This window comes from Muntiacus reevesi, chromosome 4 (assembly GCF_963930625.1).
Source record: "Muntiacus reevesi chromosome 4, mMunRee1.1, whole genome shotgun sequence".
NCBI classification, from domain to species: domain Eukaryota; kingdom Metazoa; phylum Chordata; class Mammalia; order Artiodactyla; family Cervidae; genus Muntiacus; species Muntiacus reevesi.
Window position 1 is genome coordinate 147,310,685 of NC_089252.1, and position 22,062 is coordinate 147,332,746.

At 40.8% G+C, this 22,062-nt stretch overlaps 2 protein-coding genes across 2 annotated transcripts; both read right to left on the bottom strand.

The window, feature by feature from the left end:
* Positions 1-210: 210 nt before the first annotated feature.
* Positions 211-2,558, bottom strand: LOC136167541 (olfactory receptor 8S1-like). Its single transcript, XM_065935066.1, has 2 exons — positions 1,786-2,558; positions 211-373 (listed from the first exon to the last, which is right to left on the bottom strand). Exons 1-2 carry the CDS (start codon positions 2,556-2,558, stop codon positions 211-213), a joined length of 936 nt encoding a protein of 311 aa, XP_065791138.1.
* A 14,880-nt stretch (positions 2,559-17,438) lies between these two features.
* LOC136167542 (olfactory receptor 8S1-like) lies at positions 17,439-19,880 on the bottom strand. The gene is made up of 2 exons (XM_065935067.1): positions 19,108-19,880; positions 17,439-17,601 (listed from the first exon to the last, which is right to left on the bottom strand). The coding sequence occupies exons 1-2, from the start codon at positions 19,878-19,880 to the stop codon at positions 17,439-17,441; spliced, it is 936 nt and encodes a 311-aa protein (XP_065791139.1).
* Positions 19,881-22,062: the final 2,182 nt, after the last annotated feature.

A 22,062-nucleotide genomic window follows, 5' to 3' on the forward strand; every position in this document is an offset into this window, starting at 1 on the left:
CTTGTGTAGTGACTGGGTCATCTGTGGATGGATGCCATCAGTTCTGTGGAGGTTCTTCCATCTCGCTTGACTAGGGGAGGGCACAAGGGTTAGAGGAACTAAGACTTCCATTTGGACTAGAATTCATGCTGAGATATCTAAGAAATGAAGCTATCTCCTCTTCCTTCCCTTGAGTTTTTCTCCAATTATGAGGAGGCAGTAGAGCCTGGCTTAGAAGGTAAGCCTGGGCTTCCTGGCCAGCATCCTTCTTAGAGCTGCCTTTACCTCCTGGTTCTTCAGACTGTAGATAAGGGGGTTCAGTAGCGGGGTCACCACACTGTACTGCACGGATAGAACTTGCTCCAAGGCTGAGCCAGAAGCTGGAGTCATGTACCTTGAAGGGAATTGCACAAAGGCATAAAATGAGCTCAGGACAATGGACACATGGCTGTAAGCAGCCAGGGTCCATCCCATCCCAGACTCTGCAAAGTGGGTCCTCTGGCTGAGTCACTATCACTGGTAGAAGCATCTACAAGTGACTGTATTATCATGAGAAGTCAGTCATTTCTGCCTTCAAATGCCTCCATACAAGAGTGATCTTATGCCGAACATTATAAGAGCTGCCCTGAGGAGAAAAAGGAAATTCTGCAGCCTATGAAGTGTTCCAGGTTAGAACAGAACTAAAAATGATGTCATGCATTTCTATAGTACTTCATACTTTTCAAAGCGTCTTTCCTTAGTAGTTATGTAGAGAATATGAAGAATGTTTTTTCTTTTTTTTATATATATACAACTGTATGTTCCCATCTTGTCATGATTGTTCCTTACAAAACTATATGATAGTCCAATAATGCTGTCATTTCCCCCAACATTTATGGTTCTTGGAATTACCCCAGAATGACAGCACATTATTTTTCTAATGCTCAGTGGAAGAAATATTTGTCCTTTTTCAAGCATTTATCAAATTTGGCTTAGAATAGAAGCCAAGATCTGTAAATAAAGTGAAAGATAAAAGTATGTTTAGTATGATATGAATGCTAAATGATTATGAATCCAATAATGGTAAGACTAATTGTGCAAATCCATCTCCAGATTCACTAGTAGAGAGGACAGGCCAGTAGTGACTCTATTTCCTGGGAACCAAGCGCTCATAAACCAGAGCTGTTTATGTTTGAGAGAAACATGGTAGAAAAGAGCTTGAGGTTTTCAAGCCAGTGAGACTCGGTTTATATTTTGCCTCCATTCTTAGCTTGTTCTGGCAACTTTGATAAAGCACCTGGTTACTCCTGAAACTCATTTTTTTTTTAAATCCAAAAATGAGATTAATAACATTTATCTTGTGGTATGACACATACTAAAATTGATCTTGATTGTACAAAGCAGTTGTAAGTAGCTGCCTAATCAATAGTTACAGGACAAATAGGCTTTGGATCTTTCAGTGGGAAAGAGAAATGGCATTTGTTTCAAGTATGATATATTTTATACATGTTTTGTCCAACTCTGAATAAAAGCCTACTAAAGTCTCTCTGATTTCCTTCTGACACTCTAAGATCATAGGTTAATGAAATTAGGAAACCCTTTAGTCCTTGTATAAGCTTATTTTTCAGAGTTAGACAATTGGGGTCTCAGAAAGAAAATAAATTTTTAAGACTTCACACATCAGAGCGAGAACTAGAACTCAGGGCTTCCCAAATTCTTGTGCAGTTCTTTTCTTACTACTTTGCAGTGCTCTGTTCTACAGATCACCATTGATTTCAAGTGAAAAATATCCTACATCCACATTCCGGAGGTATAGCAATGACATACCTGAAAACGCCTGAGCCATAAAAAATGGTGACCACAAGAAAATGAGATGAGCAGGTAGAGAAGATCTTGTTCTGACCTGAGGCAGCGTTGATCCCCAAGGCTGTCATGATGATATGGGTATAGGATCCCAGGAGTAGGACAAGGGTGCCAAGGCCCAAGACCACCATGGTGGTCAGGATGGAGGCAATGCTAATGTAGGGGTCAGAACAGGCCAACAGGAGCACTGGAGGAAACTCACAGGCAAAGCTGCGGATGTAGTTGGGGCCGCAGAATTGCTGTTGAGCCAGGAGAATGGTGTTAAGTAGGCCAGTCCCCATTCCTATGGCCCAGGAAGCTCCCACCAGGCCAGCACACACCTTCTTGTTCATGGTCACCACATACAGCAGTGGGTGGCACACAGCCTGGTACCGGTCATAGGCCATGACTGAAAGGAGGCAAGCTTCAGTGGCCCCAGCAAATATGACTAAGGCAATCTGGGTGAAACATTCAAGGAAGGATATAGTCTTCCGCTTGGAAAGCAGGTTCTCTAGCAACTTAGGCACAATGACTGAGGAATAGAAAGCATCCAGGAAGGAGAGTTGACTGAGGAAGAAGTACATGGGGGTGTGGAGGTGGGAATCAGTCCTGATCACCAGCAGCATCAGCAGGTTCCCTGTGAGGGTCAGGAGGTAAATCACCAGGAATATTACAAATAGTACTATCTGGATGTGAGGGTTGTTGGATAGTCCTTGGAGAACAAACACAGTGACTCTGGTTGTGTTGGCAGCTTCCATGGAGCATTAGAGATTCCCTTCAGAGGGACAAGAACAGAAAAGAATGCTCCAATGTGCTATGAGTCTCAGAGAATGTCTGGAGATGAGATGCTATGAATCAAGCTTCAGCAGAGGCAACCTTGCCATGTCAGACCTCATCACGTCTGCCCAGCTCAGGGCAGTAATCTATTGGCTAAGGTGGAGATGTGGGAAAGAAATAAATAGAGAATCAAACCTAGAAAGAAAGGGGAAGAGAAAAGAGTTTATACAGGCTGAAGAAGGAAATGAAGGGAACGGAAATAGACCCCAATGCCCTGAGAATTACCATTCTCCAGTTTCAAAAGGAACAGAGTTCAAACAACTGGAAGGCCCACTGGCATAGTGTGTGTAAGCAATAAAGATATTGCCCGATCATCTGGCTGATAGTCTATGATGCATGTTTGAATGACTGGCAGAGGTATTGTGACAGCTGTTGATGGCACAGAACCTTTCTCTATCACTGTAAGTTCATGAATAAGTAACTTGGGTTTCTCATTAAAGAATAATCTAGGAAAACTAGAAAAGTTCTTTCCAGCTTAGAAATTCTAAAGAATGGGGGATAATCTTTGGGTGTTTCTGGTACTAAATGGAAATTCTCTCCCCTTTTGTGTCAACACAAGCAGAAGCAGCACAGGAATAGCCTCATTTCACAGAAACCTGGTAGAAGGAAGCCCTCAAATGGGAGACAAGGGTTATATATTGCAGTGACTCCAAGGGCTTCCCATTCCAGGGTTTTTGTGAATTTATAATGTCCACTGTTTGCACTGTCATCTCTGTACTTAACATGAGAGTTCATGAAGACTGTGGTATTCTATGAGTTGGTACTAGAAGATTTGGATGAAGCCAACTCAAACTTGGAGCACCTTCTGTGCATCACAGAGATGGTAAAAGAAAAAAAGAGGAGAAATAAAAGGCCACCTAGAACATGTGGCTAAGTGGAGAATTAGAGCATTTAGTATAGAGCAAAGCAAGATATAATATTCACTTCTCTCCCCTTGAACTCAGGAGGTGTTGTGACTCAGGAGGGTGATAAATGAGAACCTGATTTCTATTTATGCCTTGTACTGTCATGAGTTCTCAGAATGGAGAGTTTTAAGATAAGATGGAGCTGAATGAGAATAATATTTGTCTTTACCTGGGCTCCCTAGGTCAACAAGAGATGCTCACAGTGGAGGGCACCTGATTGTCATTCTTTCCAACACTGAAGCAAAAGCCCCAGATATGGCTAGGGCTTCATGGAGGGCACCTGATTGTCATTCTTTCCAACACTGGAGCAAAAGCCACAGAAATGGCTAGGGTTTCAGTTTCATGAGCTTTCCTGAACTTTGTCCTTCCTTTAGAAGATGCAGAGGTGGTGCTTCTGAGGAAGGAAATATCCCTATAGTCCTGTCCAAGGGGAAGTTTTCTTGACTTTGCCTCTAAAATCATGACCAGTGGGACTTGATATCAGCTCTAGACCTTGGAGAGTGTTGGTGGTCCCTGGAGAGGCCCTTAAGCAGGAGGCCTGTTCTCCAGAGCCAGAGTTCCTTCCCTGTGTTATTCTTGTTTCAGCGAGTTTCATCATCCAGGAGTTACCCTTGAGTGGCCAATAATTTCTAAAAATAAAAGTATAGAGAGAGTCCTAAATTTTCTTAGTTCTAAACCTTGGAATTCCTTTTCCTCTTCCCTCCCTCCTTTCTTTCCTTCTCTTTTAATACACACACGCATTTATTTGTTCAAATTTATTTTTGGTTGCAGTGGGTCTTCGTTGCTGAGTGTGTGGTTTCTCTGGATGCAGAGAGTGGGGGCTACTCTTCATTGCTGTGTGGCTTGCAGGCTCTAGAATGAATACTCAGAAGTTGTGATGCGGGAAGTGAGTTGCTCCCTGACATGTGGAATATCCTGGACTAGGGATAGAACTCATGTCCCCTTCATTGGCAGGCAGATTCCCATTCATTGCATCACCAGGGATGTCCTCTTTTTCCAAGTTTATATAATATTTATGATATAGAAATATAATGATAATATCTATAATAGGAGAAAAGATATTTTAGGTGTTATAAAATTGAATAAGTATACTAAAGATATTTTCATGATAGCAAGAGAAAATACAAATTTATTATGGTATCCAAAACTAATTCTTTTATTTATTGCAATTCAGAAAAATCCAATCGATTAAAAATCATAAAACTGTTTTGGGTTAGCAGATGCAAAGTAGCATGTATAAAATGAATAAACAACAAGTTCCTACTGTGTAGCACAGAGAAGTATTGTCAATATACTGTCATAAACCATAATGGAAAAGAATATAAAAAAGAATATATATGTGCATAGCTGAAGTTTTTTTATGTACATCCGAAATTAACTCAATATTTTAAGTCATCTAACTTCAATTAAGAAAGGAAAAAAACTTAAAATTTTTTTAACTGTGATAAAAACTTTTTATTATGGAAAAATTTAGACGTATTAAAATAAAAAGAATACTGTAATAATCCTTCTGTATCCATTATCCAGCTTCAGCAATTATCAACTCATTGACTATTATCCATCTTTGACCACATGGACTGAAAAATGTGATCTCTATGCTATATGAACCGTCAAGCATCTAAACATGGACTTGTTCAAAGGAAGAAGGGAAGGATAGGTATTGAAGAACCATTATCAGTCTTTGCCATGGATAAGGACCTAATGATGGTTGACTGAATAAATCCCTAGGAGATCAGTTCAGTTCAGCTCAGTCACTCAGTCACGTCCAACTCTTTGTGACCTCATTGACTGCAGCATGCCAGGCCTCCCTGTCCATCACCAACTCCTGGAGTTTACTCAAACTCATGTCCATTGAGTAGGTGATGCCATCCAGCCATCTCATCCTCTGTCATCCCCTTTTCCTCCTGCCTTCAACCTTTCCCAGCAACAGGGTCTTTTCCAATGAGTCAGCTCTTTGCATCCAGTGGCCAAAGTGTTGGAGTTTCAGCTTCAGCATCAGTCCTTCCAATGAATACTCAAGACTGTTTTCCTTTAGGATGGACTGGTTGGATCTCCTTGCAGTCCAGGGGACTCTCAAGAGTCTTCCCCAACACCACTGTTCAAAAGCATCAATTCTTCAGCCCTCAGCTTTCTTTATAGTCCACCTCTCACATCCATACACGACTACTGGAAAAACCAAAGCTTTGACTAGACAGACCTTTGTTGGCAAAGTAATGTCTCTGCTTTTGAATATGCTGTCTAGGTTGGTCATAACTTTTCTTCCAAGGAGTAAGCATCTTTTAATTTCATGGCTGTAGTCACCATCTGCAGTGATTATGAGCCCCCTCAAAATAAATTCTGTCACTGTTTCCACTGTTTCCCCATCTATTTGCCATGAAGTGATGGGACCAGATGCCATGGTCTTAAGTTTTCTGAATGCTGAGCTTTAAGCCAACTTTTTCACTCTCCTCTTTCACTTTCATCATGAGGCTTTTTAGTTCTTCACTTTCTACCATCAAGGTGGTGTCATCTGCATATCTGAGGTTATTGATATTTCTCCCGGCAATCTTGATTCCAGTTGTGCTTCATCCAGTCCAGTGTTTCTCAAGATGTACTCTGCATATAAGTTAAATAAACAGGGTGACAATAAACAGCCTTGACATACTCCTTTCCCTATTTGGAACCAGTCTGTTGTTCTATGTCCAGTTCTTTCTATTGCTTCCTGACCTGCACACAGATTTCTCAGGAGGCAGGTCAGATGATCTGGTATTCCCATCTCTTTCAGAATTTTCCACAGCTTATTGTGATCCACACAGTCAAAGACTTTGTCATAGTCAATAAAGCAGAAGTAGATGTTTTTCTGGAACACTCTTGCTTTTTCAATGATACAACAGATGTTGGCAATTTGATTTCTGGTTTTCCGACCTTTTCTAAATCCAGCTTGAACGTTTGGAAGTTCACGATTCACATGCTGTTGAAGCCTGGCTTGGAGAATTTTGAGCATTATTTTGCTAGCGTGTGAGATGAGTGCAATTGTGTGGTAGTTTGAGCATTCTTTGGCATTGCCTTTCTTTGGAATTGGAATGAAAACTGACCTTTTCCAGTCCTGTGGCCACTGCCAAGTTTTCCAAATTTGTTGACATATTGAGTGCAGCACTTTCACAGCATCTTCTTTTAAGATTTGAAATAGCTCAACTGGAATTCCATCACATCCACTAGCTTTTTTGTAGTGATGCTTCCTAAGGCCCACTTGATTTCACATTCCAAGATGTCTGGCTCTAGGTTGGTGATCACACCATCGTGATTATCTGGGTCATGAAGATCTTTTTTGTATAGTTCTTCAGTGTATTTTTGCCACCTCTTCTTAATATCTTCTGTTTCTGTTACGTCCATACCATTTCTGTCCTTTATTGTGCCCATATTTGCATGAAATGTCCCTAGGAGATAACAAAGAACAATGTAGAAGGAACTTGGAGTTTTCACTTTGGACTATCAGGTTCATGTCTGGGGTTAAGAGAAAAATAATCTTTCATTTTGTTTGATGCACTTTATTTTGGGATCTCTTCTGTAATAGGTTAAATCTTTATCTTTCTAAAACAGATTTCCTAGCTGACCAATTACCTCCAACTACCCACTACAAAAAATAAGGTTGCATTTTTTTTTTATTGTCTATTATGAATAGACACTAGAAGCAAGTCTATTATGTTTGAGAGGTACATTAGGTGCTCTATTAGCTACAAGGATAGGTGTTGAAGAGCATATTCAAAGTTGGGATGCTCTGGATTTGATTTTCTGCTGGGCTTTTCCTGTCACTTATGTGTATGTGCTCATTCTTTAGATCAGCCAGGAACGTGGGCACATGTGAGCAGCTTCAGCCAGGAACACCCTTACTTCACACATGATTGAAGCTGGATGTGCTCAGCTGGGCAGCTGGTTGTTGGTGGTGGCAGTGGTGGTTAGAGCCTACAGTAGGGAGCTCAAGGAAAACCAGGAAAAGCTGGCAGAAATTGAGTAGTAGACCAGGGCAAGCCTGCAAGGCATGGGTGATGGCCGAAGGAGGAGCACAAGCAGTCTTGTAAAATATTATGACACAGGAAGATGCTGGAACCCACACACAAAAAAGATACCTTATATCCAAAGAGAAAGGAGAAGCTGAAATGAGACCGTAGGAGGGGTGTAGTCATGTTAAAATCAAATCCTTTCCCAGTCAGGTGGGTGACCCACAAATTGGAGAATAATAATACCAAAGAAATTCTCACACTGTTGTGAAGGTTCTGAGCCCTACGTCAGTCTTCCCAGCCTGGTGATCTGACAGAGGGACTGAGAATCCCCGGGGAATCTGACTTTTAAGGGCAGCAGGATTTGATTACAGAACTTTCACTAGACTGGGGGAAACAGAGACTCTTGGTGGGCACGAACAAAACCCTGTGTATGCCAGGATCCAGGGGAAAAAGTAGTGACCACACAGGAGCTGAGACAGACCTGCCTGTGAGTGTTTGAGGGTCTCGTGCAGAGGTGCGGGTCAACAGTGGCCTGCCTCAGGACTGGGGCACTGGTAGTAATAGTCTTGGGAGGCACGTGTTGGCGTAAGTCCTCTTGAAGTTCTCCAATAGCCCTACTATAGAGCCTGTAGACTCTGTAGACTGGGTTGCCTCAGGACAAACAACTAACAGGGAGGGAGCACAACCCCACCCATCAGCAGACATTTAGATTAAAATTTTACTGAGCAGAGCTCTGCCTACCAGAAGAAGATTCAGCTTTCTGCACAGCCAGTCCCTCCCATCCTGGAAGCTTGCATAAGCCTTGAATTCTCATCCATCAGAAGGCAGTCAGAAGAAACAAGAACTAGAGTCCCACAACCTCCATGATAAAAACCACAATCCCTGAAAGCTAACCAAAATGATCACATGGATCACAGCATTGCTGTTGCAAAAGGACTTGTGTAACTCAATGAAGTTATGACAAAACATGGTTCACTGGAGAATGGAATGGCAAACCACTTCAGTATTCTCGCCTTGAGAACCCCATGAACTGTATAAAAAGGCAAAAAGATATGACACCAGAAGATGAGCCTCCTAGGTCAGAATGTGTCCAATATACCACTGGGGAAGAGTAGAGAAATAGGTCCAGAAAGAGAGCTGGGCCAAAGCAGAAATGACACACAGTTGTGCATGTGTCTGGTGGTGAAAGTAAAGTCCAATGCTATAAAGAGCAATATTACATAGAAACCTGGAATGTTAGGTCCACGGATCAAGGTAAATTGGACATGGTCAAGCAGGATGTGGCAAGAGTGAATATCAACGTTTTAGGAAACAGTGAACTAAAATGAACAGGAATGGGTGAATTTAATTCAGATGACCATTGTATCTATTACTGTGTGCAAGAATCTCCTAGAAGAAATGGAGTAGCCCTCAATAAAAGAGTCTGAAATGCAGTACTTGGGTGCAATCTCAAAAATGACAGAATGATCTCAGTTCGTTTCCAAGGCAAACCATTTAACATCACAGTAATACAAGTTGATGCACCAACACTAGCGCCAAAGAAGCTTAAGTTGAATGGTTCTATGAGGACCTACAAGACCTTCTAGAACTAACACCAAAAAAGGATGTCCTTTTCATCATACGGGATTGAAATGCAAAAGTATATAGTCAAGAGATACCCAGTATAACAGGCAAGTTTGGCCTTGGAGTACAAAGTGAAGCAGGCAAAGTTTTGCCAAGAGAACCTACTGGTCATAGCAAACAGCCTCTTCCAACAACACAAGACAACTCTATACATGGACATCAGCAGATGGTCAATACTGAAATTAGACTGATTATAGTGTCTGCAGCTGAAGATGAAGAAGCTCTATATGGTCAGCAAAAAAATAAGACCTAGAGCTAACTGTGGTTGAGATCATGAACTCTTTATTGCAAAATTCAGACTTAAATTGAAGAAAGTAGGGAAAATCCCCAGGATATTCAGGTATGATCCTTATGATAATATTATCAAATCTCTTATGATAATACAGTGGAGGTGACAAATAGATCCAGTGTTGTTGTTCAATTGCTATGAAGTATCTAACTCTTTGTGACCCCATGGATTGCAGCATGCCAGGCCCCTCTGTTCCACTGTCTCCCGATGTTTGCTCAAATTCATGTCCATTGAGTTGGTGATGCTGTCTAACCATCTCGTCCTTCACTGCCCCCTTCTCCTTTTGGTTTCAATCTTTCCCAGCATCAGGGTCTTTTCCAATGAGTTGGCTCTTCACATCAGGTGGCCAAAGGATTGGAGTTTCAGCTTCAGTATCAGTCCTTCCAATGAATATTCAGGGTTGGTTTCCTTTGGGATTGACTGGTTTGATCTCCTTGCAGTTCAAGGGACTCTCAGGAATCTTCTCCAGCACCACAATTAAAAAGCATCAATTTTTCAATGCTCAGGTTTCTTTATGGTCCAACTATCATATCCATATATGACTACTGGAAGAACCATAGCTTTGAATATATGGATCTTTGATGACAGAAAGTAATGTTTCTGCTTTTTAACATACTGTCTATGTTTGTCATAACTTTCCTTCCAAGGAGGAAGCCACTTTTCAAAAATTTTTTTTAATTGAAGGATAATTGCTTTACAGAATTTTGTGGTTTTCTGTCATATATCAACAAGAATCACCCATAGGCACACCCATGGCCCCTCCCTCTTGAACCTCCTTCCCATCTCCCCACCTGTCCCTTCAGCCTGTCACAGAGTCCTTGTTTGACTTCCCTGAGTCACACAGTTAATTCTTATTGGCTATCTATTTTACATATGGTATTGTAAGTTTCCATGTTACTCTCCCCATTCATCTCATCTTCTCCCTCCTCCCTTCCCCCCACATCCATAGGTCTGTTCTCTATGTCTATTTTTCCATTGCTATCCTGAAAATAAATTCATCAGTGCCATATTTTTAGATTCCGTATATTTATATGTGTCAGTATATAATATTTATATTTCTCTTTCTGACTCACTTCACTCTGTGTAATAGGCTATAGGTTCATCCATCTCATTAGAACTGACTCATGTGCATCATTCCTTTTTATAGCTGAGCAGTATTCCATTGTATACATGTACCACAGCTTCTTTGTTGATGGACATCTAGGTTGGCAAGTAATTTTTAATTTCATGGTTGCAGTCATTGTTTGCAGTGATTTTGGAGCCCAATAAAATAAAACCTTTCATTGCTTCCACTTTTTCCCCATCTGTTTGCCATGAAGTGATGGGACAAATGATCTTAGTCTTTTGAGTGTTGAGTTTTAAGACAGTATTTTCACTCTCCTCTTTTACTCCATCAACAAACTATTTGGTTCCTCTTCATTTTCTGCCATTAGAGTGATATCATATGCATATCTGAGATTGTTGATATTTCTTCTGGCAATCTGGATCCCAGTTTGTGATTCACCCAGCCCAGCATTTCATATGATGTACTCTGCAAAGAAGTTAAATAAGCAAGGTAACAATATATAGACTTGATGTACTCCTTTCCCAATTTTTAACCAGTCTATTGTTCCATGTCTGGTTCTAACTATTGCTTCGTGACCTCCATACAGGTTTCTCAGGAGACTGGTAAGGTGATCTGGTATTCCCATCTCATTAAGAATTTCCCATAGTTTGTTGTGATCCACACAGTCAAAGGCTTTAGCATAGTCAATGAAGCAGAAGTAGATGATTTTCTGGAATCCCTTTGCTTTCTCATGATTCAGTGAATGTTGACCACTTGATCTCTGCTTCCTCTGCCTTTTCTAAACCAGCTGGTACATCTGGAAGTTCTCAGTTCACGTACTGCTGAAATCTAGCTTGAAGAATTTTGAGCATAACCTTACTAGCATGTGGAATGAGCAAAATTTTACAGTAATTTGAACATTCTTTGGCATTGCCCTTCATTGCGATTGGAGTGAAAGCTGACCTTTTCTAATCCTGTGGTGACTGCTGAGTTTTCCATATTTGCTGACATATTGAGTGCAGCACTTTAACAGCATCATCTTTTAGGATTTGAGATAGCTCAGCTGGAATTCCATCATCACCTTAGATGGAGGGAATCTAAAGTTGGCTGAAACCATCTCTTTCCTCAAGGAATAGTAAGAAAGATAAGATAAACATTAAGAATTAATTAAAATGCAAGCTATAGTGTCACAAGTATCATGAGAGAGATTAGAAATGTGCCCTAAGTGTTCTTAAGAGGAAAGATAATTTATATTTGGTGGGGGAGCTGTGGGGAAAAGTGCTCAAGGAAAGATTCATGAGAGGAGTGACATTTAAGCTTGCTTTGAAGTATTGGTGTGGGATTCTGACAAGTAAAGATGTGTGATGCGAAAAGGACAGCCAGGGCAGGAGCTCAAAGTATTTGAAATGAGTGACTTGAAGGGGGTTTGAGTTATTTCCTTACCTCTGAGGTAAAAAAATACCTTTCACAAATTGCTGTGAGAGGAACTCTTTCTGAAAACAATAGAGGAGGAGAGCTGAGCAATGGAAGAATCTGGACCCCTGGGACCTTGTTGTTGGGACTCGATTTCATTACTCCTACTTCTTGGTTGATCATTAAGGAGGATGTTTCCTTTATTCTAATTTGATTATGAAAAATGTGAAAGAAGGGTAATCAGGAGATCTGAGTTCTAAATCTGTTTCTGCTTCTCACTGATGGTCCAAAGCTGGGCAAGTCATCTCTGCCTCTGTGGCTCAGTTTCCTCATTATTAAATGAAGGTTTTGGTCTAGTGATTTTTCTGAGATCTCTTCCTGCTTTGACATTCCAAAACAAAGTATTCCAAAGTTCCATTTAAATTGCCCATTTCTGTATTAGCCAAGTTACATTTTCTAATTCCCTCTTCTTACCCTATATACACACTCGAGTTTTTGGTATTTAGACCATATTCCTCTTGTCTCAGAGCCCAGCAGCTCCCTAATGAAGGTCCCATAGCCTGTTTAGGGACATAAAGGGCCAGGCAAATGGTGGGCAGGACATCTCTCTCCTATACTTAATGAAAACTAAGCCTCAAGAAATAACTTGGTATTTATCCTATGATTTTAGTCTGAATTTGAACATAATGTGACACATCGCCCAGAGGGTACTGTATACATTTCCCTCCCTAATCATGGGGTAAAGGACTTTCCTCCAAGTTGACAGGGTTGTAGGAATAATCCCTGTATGTGGTTGGGTTGTATGTGAAGGCAGGATTGAATGGCCATTCCTCCCACTGATCTCACACATCTACTTAACTTTGCCTCAGTTTCAGCCTCAAGAAGGCATATGCTCTGGAAAATGTAAAGCATAAGTTTCTCCAAATGGTCAGAGCAGAAATGCAGCTGAAGCTGGGACTGTTTTGCTTGGCTCTACATCCTTGGCCTTCATCTACAGAGAAATATCCTCATCTTGGAAATTTCCCCTGTGAGTGTACTACATATGAGGCCATGATTTTCAGAGGGCTTTGATGAAGGAACCTGACAACTGAGGAGGGGATCTTAGCCTGAGGGTCAAAGGATCAAGAACAGATAGAATTCAGGGAGCTGGCATGGAAGTGGTCTTGGCTGATGTTGACCTGTCAGTATGTGGATGGAACAGTTGCTGTTGTCTTTCTGAGAACTCTCTTTGGAGCTGAAGGGGAGATGGGGTGGAAGCATAACACTTGTTCTGCTCTCCCCAACTACTTCTCCTTCCTGTAAGCGTGAAAGAGGTCTTGAACCAGTCAAGGATCTGAAGTAGTCCAGGCTCAGGTGGGTGGTGGAGAGATTCAAGTCAGGAGTTGTCATAATGCACAGGTTTCAGCGAGCTTTTGGGAAGAATACCCAGGATGATGTCTCAAAATATGGACTCTTTTTCTTTTTTTCTATCCCGATCTCTCCTCCATGCTACTTTCCTCTGACATCTGTATTGTCGTGAAGGCAGCAGTTTTACTAAACAAAATTAAATGTTTCTTTTCATATGTTCCTTCTCTCTTATTATTATTATTTTTTGCACACTAATTGTTAGCCAATTAAGTAACAGGACCTATTAGACACTGGGAATACGGAAGGCTTAGATATGGTTTTGCTCTCAAGACTTACACTTCATTTAAAAATTTTATTTATTTAGGTAAATTTGTTTATTTTAAAAACTTCAACTCCAGTGTACATTAACTTTCTCGATATTAGTTCCTTGTTTAAAATGACTGTGATGAGACAGAACTCTATAAGACCTTTTATGCCATGTGTTTCTCTGATTGCTAAATATCACACCTTTGTCTGCTATATTCCAAGGCTTACAGGTAGATAGTCCCTTCTATATCCTAAGATCATACAAGAGAAAGGACTCCTCAGACTGATCCACCATTCATTCCTTCATTCACTCCATAATCAACAAATAGTTATCGAGGATTTACTGTTTTCAATGTTCTACTTTCAGTTCATTTCAGTTCAGTTGCTCAGTCATGTCCGACTCTTTGCGGTCCCGTGAACCGCAGCATGCCAGGCCTCTCTGTCCATCACCAACTCCCGGTGTTAACACAAACTCATGTCCATTGAGTCCGTGATGCCATCTAATCATCTCATCCTCTGTCATCCCCTCCTTCTCCTGCCTTCAATCTTTCCCAAGAAGAGGGTCTTTTCAAATGAGTCAGCTTTTTGCATCAGGTGACCAAAATATTGGAGTTTCAGCTTCAACATCAGTCCTTCCAATGAACACCCAGGACTGATCTCCTTTAGGATGGACTGGTTGGATCTCCTTGCAGTCCAAGGGACTCTCAAGAGTCTTCTCCAACACCATAGTTCAAAAGCATCAATTCTTCGGCCCTCAGCTTTCTTCACAGCCCACCTCTCACATCCATACATGACCACTGGAAAAACCATAGCCTTGACTAGATGGACCTTTGTTGACAAAGTAATGTCTCTGCTTTTTAATATGCTGTCTAGGTTGGTCATAACTTTCCTTCCAAGGAGTAAGACTCTTAATTTCATGGCTGCAATCACCATACACAGTGATTCTGGAGCCCAAAAAACATAGTCAGCCACTGTTTCCACTGTTTCCCCATCTATTTCCCATGAAGTGATGGGACCGGATGTCATGATCTTAGTTTTCTGAATATTGAGTTTTAACCCAACTTTTTCATTCTCCTCTTTCACTTTCATCAAGAGACTCTTTAGTTCTTCTTCACTTTCTGTCATAAGGTTAGTGTCATCTGCATATCTGAGATTATTGATATTTCTCCCAGCAATCTTGGTAACAGCTTGTGCTTCATTGAGCCCAGCATTTCTCATGATGTACTCTGCATATAAGTTAAATAAGTAGGATTACAATATACAGCCTTGATGTACTCATTTCCCTATTTGGAACCAGTCTGTTGTTCCATGTCCAGATCTAATTGTTGCTTCCTGACTTGCATAAACTTTTCTCAAGAGGCAGGTCAGGTGGTCTGGTATTCCCATCTCTTTCAGAATTTTCCCATTTATTGTGATCCACACAGTCAAAGACTTTGGCATAGTCAATAAAGCAGAAATAGATGCTTTTCTGAAACTCTCTTACTTTTTCGATGATCCAGCAGATGTTGGTGATTTGATCTCTGGTTCCTCTGCCTTTTCTAAAACCAAGTTTCTCTGGAGCTGTAGGTTTTGGCAGGGAGTTTTTGGTATGGGAACAAAGGAGGAGCTGGCTCTCAGTACTAAGATGGAATTCTCCCAAAATCAAGTTGTAAATTTTCTAGTGGTCAGATTTCCACTTTGTGTATAGACAAAATAAAGGAGTGAGGCTGAGTCAAAAGGGAGGGGCTGAATAGGCAGGAAATGAGAGGGAAAAGCAATAGCTGTGGAAACAGCTGGGGATCTGTGAAGATAATCTTTACTCTCCCGACTCCCTGTTTCATGGAGAGATAATTGACATACATTACTGTATAAGTCTGTATAGTTTCAATGTATATAGCAGGATGTTCTTATATACATATACAAATGAGTATTGCAATAGGTTCGGTTGATATCCGTCATCACAAAACTCCAAACTGGGAAAACCTGAAAATTCCCTCTGATGGAGAGAATTTTCACACATTGAGTTTTGGGGAAGTCATTTGGACTAATATAATATACTGTTCAGCCTGAATTTTATGTGGTGAGCCTGTCAGTCATACACAGCATATCTGCTTCAATATTTAAGGCAAAGAATGTCTGTTATGAAGACAGGGATAAAAATCTCCCTCCTTTTGACATCCATATTAACATTCCCTGAAAGATAAGTTTCTATTTCCAGACATGACCATCATGCTGTCTCACCCTATCTTTACTAAACTTCTCTCTTTTGGAAACTTGAAGGAATATACATACCCCTGTCATGTTTGATGTATGTTCTGTGCTCTGATAAGTTATATTACTATTAAAAAAAAAAAGATTCAACTGACCAATTTCCCAGAGTTATCTGAGAGCTGTCTCCTGGGCTACAGTCCTCACTGGTACTCAAATATAACTCTTCTATTCCTAAAAAGTCCATCATGTCCTAAAAATAAATATATAAAAAACAGAAAAGCAAAAGCAAAAAAAAAGACAAAAAATTTTTTTCTTTGTGATGAGCACTCTTAGGATTTACTCTCTTAACATATTTTCTATGTATCATTAGTTCAGTTCAGTCGCTCAACTGTGTCCGACTCTTTGCGACCCCATGAATTGCAGCACGCCAGGCCTCCCTGTCCATCACCAACTCCCAGAGTTTACTCAAACTCATGTCCATCGAGTCGGTGATGCCATCCAGCCATCTCATCCTCTGTCATCCCCTTCTCCTCCTACCCCCAATCCCTCCCAGCATCAGGGTCTTTTCCAATGAGTCAACTCTTCGCATGAGGTGGCCAAAGTATTGGAGTTTCAGCTTCAACATCAGTCCTTCCAATGAACACCCAGGACTGATCTCCTTTAGGATGGACTGGCTGACTTTCCTTGCAGTCCAAGGGACTCTCAAGAGTCTTCTCCAACACCACAGTACAAAAGCATCAATTCTTCGACTCTCAGCTTTCTTCACAGTTCACCTCTCACATCCATACATGACCAGTGGAAAAACCATAGCCTTGACTAGACGGACCTTTGTTGGCAAAGTAATGTCTCTGATTTTTAATATACTATCTAGGTTGGTCATAACTTTCCTTCCAAGAAGTAAGCGTCTTTTAATTTCATGGCTGCAATCACCATCTGCAGTGATTTTGGAGCCCCCAAAATGTATCATTCAGTGGTGTTAGTCATTATGTTGTACATTACATCCCTAGTACTTACCTTACACTGAAAATTTGTACTTTTTTATCACCTTCCTCCAGTTCCCTTTCTTCCTACCCTCCACTCCTGACAACTACATGGTTATTATCTATGAGTTTGGTTTTTCCCTAGGTTCTGCATGTGAGATCATATAGTGTTTGTGTTTCTTTGACTTATTTCACTGAGTATAATGCCTTCAGTGTCCATCCATGTTGTCACAAATGGTAGAATTTCCTCATTTTTATGGCTGGATAATATTCAGTTGCTTTTCCATGCCTTCTTTATCCATTTACCCATTAAGAAAACCTAGATTCTTTTCCATATGTTGACTATTGTAAATAATGCTGCTATGAACATGAGTGTGTAGATATCTTTTTAAGTTAGTATTTTCATATCCTTTGAACATGTTTCCAGAAGTGGAATTGCTGGGACATAGGGTGGTTCTATTTTTAGTTTTTTGAGAATTCCTCTGTATGGGTTTTGAGAAGATTTTCCTGTGTGGTGACTGGGTCATCTGTGGAGGAGTGCCATCAGTTCTGTGGAGGTTTCCCCATTTTGCTTGACCGGATGAGGGCACAGGGGTCAGAGGAACTAAGACGTCTGTTGTGGAGAAGAATTCATGCTGAGATAGCTTAAAAGTGAAGCTCTTTATATCTCCTCTTCCTTCTCTTGACTTTTTCTTCGATTATGAGGAGGCAGTAGAGGCTGGCTTAGAAGCTAAGCCTGGGCTTCCTGGTCAGCATCCTCCTAAGAGCTGCCTTCACCTCCTGGTTCTTCAGACTGTAGATAAGGGGGTTCAGTAGTGGGGTCACCACACTGTACTGCATGGATAGCACTTGCTCCAGGGCTGAGCCGGAAGCTGGAGTCATGTACCTTGAAGGGAATTGCACAAAGGAATAAATCGAGCTCAGGACAGTGGCCACAATGCCATTGCCAGCCACAATCCATCCCATCCCAGACTGGCCAAGAGGGTCCTCAGAGCTGAGTCAACTATCATTGGTAGAAGCGTCTAGAAATGGCTGTATTATTAGTGAGAAGTCAGTTATTTTTGCCTTCAAATGCTTCCATACATGAGTGATATTATGCAAAATGTTAGAGGAGTTTCCAAAGGAAAAGGAAGCTCTTCAGGATATCAAATGGTACAGGTTAGACTAGAACTAAAGAAAATGTCAGGTATTTCTATAGCACTTCACAGTTTTCAAAGTGACTTACTTTAATAGTTATGATGATAATAAGAGAATTTTTTTTCCCTCTTCTTTTCCCTATATATGCATGTTCCAATCTTGTGATGATTGTTCCTTACAAAACTAAATGCTAGTCCAATAATGATATCATTTTTCTAACATTTATGACTCTGAGAAATACCCCTGAATCACAGCACATTATTATTCTAATGCTTAGTGGAACAATCACTTGTCCTTTTAAGCACGTTTGTCTTTGGCTTAGAAAATAATCCAAGCTATGCAAATAAAATGAAAGATAAATATGTGTCCAGCATGAGATATGAATTCAAAATAGTAATATTAAAATTTTTAGTGTACTTAAGTGTCACAAGGAGTATTTCCCAAAGAAGCACAAATTTTTTTTTTTTTTTGGAATTGTGCTATTTTCATTGGAATGGTCCTTGTGGGTTTTGCATGCTAAGTTAAAAATATACTCATTTTATTCTTATTTTTTATCTTTTAGTTTATTCCTCCAAACATTTCTGTGATGTGGGTGGGAGTAATTTTATTACACCTTTATGGCAAATGAGGAAACTGAGACAAAGATAGCTGGAGAGATTTGCTCTCAGGCTCAAGTGAACTCTTCTAGATCATTCCTTATTCTTTCCCACTCCTGAGTTCCCTCCAAGTAACAACCAGATGAGGAAAGTATAGAGTGACTTGTGCAAATCCATCTCTAGTTCACTTGGAGAGAGCACAGGCCATTAGTTACTTTGTTTCCTGGGATTATACATTAGCTACAGCTGTTTATGCTTGAGAGAACCTTGGTAGAAAAGGGGTTGAGGTTTCAAGTCGGTGAGACTTGGTTTATATTTTGATTTGATTCCTAGTTGTTCCGGCAACTTTGATAAAGTACCAGGTTACTTCTGAAACTCAGGTTTCTAATTGGAAAATGAAGTTAATAATATTTCTTTTGTGATGTAATACATATTAAAGTTGAGCTTAGATGTGTAAAAACTCAACTCTCAGAAAGAAAATGGATGTTTTATAATTCACACATCGAGTTCACAAACGAGCCATAAATAGGACCCAGGACTTCTGAATTCCAGTACAACTCTTTTTCTGCTACTTTGCAATGTTTTGTTCTGTAGTTCAAGATTATCTTAGAGTGAGAAATATCCTGCATTTACATTCCCGAGGTATAACAATGACATACCTGAAAATTCCTGAACCGTAAAAGATGGTGACCACAAGAACATGAGATGAGCAGGTAGAGAAGATCTTCTTCTGACCTGAGGCAGAGTCGATCCCCAAGGCTGTCATGATGATATGAGTGTAAGAAACCAGCACTAGGACAAAGGTGCCAAGGCCAAGGACCACCATGGTGGTCAGGATGGAGGCAATGGTCACGTAGGGGTCAGAACAGGCCAACAGGAGCACTGGAGGAAACTCGCAGGCAAAATTGCGGATGAGGTTGGGGCCACAGAAATCCTGCTGAGCCAGGAGAATGGTGTTAAGTAGGCCAGTCCCCATTCCTATGGCCCAGGAGGCTCCCACCAGGCCAATACATATCTTCTTGTTCATGGTCACCACATACAGCAGCGGGTGGCACACAGCCTGGTACCGGTCATAGGCCATGACTGAAAGGAGGCAGGTTTCAGTGCCCCCTGAAAATATAACCAAGGAGATCTGGGTGAAACACTCAAGGAGGGATATAGTCTTCTGCTTAGAAAGCAGGTTCTCTAGCAGCTTAGGCACAATGACTGAGGAATAGAAAGCATCCAGGAAGGAAAGCTGACTGAGGAAGAAGTACATGGGGGCGTGGAGGTGGGCATCAGTCCTGATCACCAGCAGCATCAGCAGGTTCACTGTGAGGATCAGGAGGTAAATCACCAGGAAAGTTACAAATAGTACTATCTGGATGTGAGGGTTGTTGGATAGTCCTTGAAGAACAAACACAGTGACTCTGGTTTTGTTGCCAACTTCCATGGAGCATTAGAGAGTCCCTTCAGTGGGACAAGAACAGAAAAGAATGTTCCAGTGTGCTATGAGTCTCAGCATGGCTGGGGATGAGGTGTTATGAATAAAGCTTTAGGACTGACCAAGGACAGTTCATGTAGCAGGGGCAGCCTAGCCATGTCAGATCTCATCAACCCTGCCCAACTCAGGGCAATAATCTGTTGGATAAGGTGGAGAAGGTGAGAAGGAAGAGTGTAGAGAATCAAACCTAGAAAGGAAGGAGAAGAGAAAAGACATTATTCAGACTGAAGAAGGAAACGAAAGGAGTGGAAATAGTCTCCAGGGCACTGAGAAGTGCTGTTCCAGTTATGAAAGCAACAGAGTTCAAACCACAGGAAGCCTCACAGGCATAGTTAGTAAGCAATAAAGATATTGACCAACCATCTGGCTGATAGTGCATGATGCACATTGAATGATTAATACAAGTATTGTGAGAGTTGATGATAGCACAGAACGTTTCTCTGTCACTGTAAGTTCATGAATAAGTCACTTGCACTTCTTATTTAAAAAAAAACTTGGAAAACTTTAGATTGTTTCTAAAGTCCATACCACCTTAGAAATTCTGAAGACTGCAGATGAACTTCCCTAGTGGGCCAATGGCTGAGATGTTGCACTCCCAATGCAGGCAGCCAAGGTTCAAACCTTGGTCAGGTAACTAGATCCTACATGCCTCAACTAAGTGTTCTCATACCACAACTAAAAATCCACCATACCACAAAACAAAGATTGAAAACCTTGAGTGCCACAACTAAGACCCAGGACAGCCAAATAAATAAATAAAAATAAACATATTTAAACAAAACAGATTGAAGACAATCTTCCTTGGATATCTCTGGTACTAAATGGAAATTTCTCCCCTTCTGTGTCAACCCATACAGAAGTGGCACAGTCATAGTCTGGTTTCATGGGAGCCAGGCACGAGGAAACCTTCAACTTGGAGGTGAGGGCTGTGCACATCAGTTATTCCAACAGGTTCCCATTTCAGAATTTCCATGAATTTATAATGGTCACTGTTCACACTGTAATTTCAGGACTTAATGCTAGAGTCTATGAAAGCAATGAATTCTCTGAGTTGGTACCAGAGGATATGGATAAAGTCAAGTCAAATTTGGACCACGTCTGTGCATCACAGAGACAGTAGTGTGATAGTAAAAAAAAGAGCAGAGAAAAAAGACTCCCTAGAATACCTGGTAAGATGGACAGTGAGAGGGGTTAGTCTAGACCACAAGAACACCAAGTGATGGCCTCTCTCCTCTTGAAGGCTAACCAAGAGGATGATGAATGAGGATCCAGGTCCTATTTGTGGCTTGTACACTCACAAGTTCCCAGATTGGATAGTTTTAGGAGAAGATGTAGCTGAATGAGAAGGATATTTTTCTTCCCCTGCGTTCCTTAGGTCAACAAGAAGATGTTCTCAGTGGAGGATACCTGAATAGCATTCTTTTTAACACTGGAGCAAAGCCACGGTTATAAGTAAGACTTCATGCGGTTCCTTCAACTTTCCCTTAGAAGATGCATAGGTGGGGCTTCTGAGCAAGGAAATATTCCTATAGTCCTTCTGTCCAATGGGATGACTTCTGACTCTGCCTCCAGAATAACAATGGCTAGAGGGACTTTATCTCAGTTTTAGACCTTGGAGAGTGTCTAAAGGATCCCTGGAGAGGCCCTTAAGATGGAGGCTTGTTCTGATCTGAATGAGTTCTCCAGGGCCAGCTATTTCTTCCCTGTATTAGTCTTGTTTCAGAGAGTTGCATCACCTAAGAGGTACCCTTGGGTGGCCAATAATTTTTAAAGAAAAAATATAATAGAGTTCTAAGGTTTCTTATTTCAAAGCTTGGAATTCCTACCTCTCTTCCCTCCCTCCTTCCATTCTGTCTCATTTTGTCACACTTTAAATAATATTTATGGTTATAAAAATAAAATGATGATACATTTAAGGTGAAAAAAGATATTGAAGCTATTTTATACACTTCTATATAACCAAGAGATCACTGAACAAATTTAAAAAGAAATAAAAAATACCTAGAAGCAAATGACAATAAAAACATGATAACCCAAAACCTCTGGGATGCAGCAAAACACTTCTAAAAGAGAAGTTGATAGCAACACAATCCTACCTCTAGAAATGAGAAATACTTCATATAAGCATCCT

Excerpts from the sequence above, each read along its gene's own strand:
- LOC136167542 (XM_065935067.1), bottom strand. The coding sequence starts at position 19,880 with ATGGAAGTTGGCAACAAAACCAGAGTCACTGTGTTTGTTCTTCAAGGA. Across the intron at positions 17,602-19,107 it reads TACGGTTCAGGAATTTTCAG|GTACATGACTCCAGCTTCCG; the intron begins GTATGTCATTGT and ends ATTCCCTTCAAG.
- LOC136167541 (XM_065935066.1), bottom strand. The coding sequence starts at position 2,558 with ATGGAAGCTGCCAACACAACCAGAGTCACTGTGTTTGTTCTCCAAGGA. Across the intron at positions 374-1,785 it reads TATGGCTCAGGCGTTTTCAG|GTACATGACTCCAGCTTCTG; the intron begins GTATGTCATTGC and ends ATTCCCTTCAAG.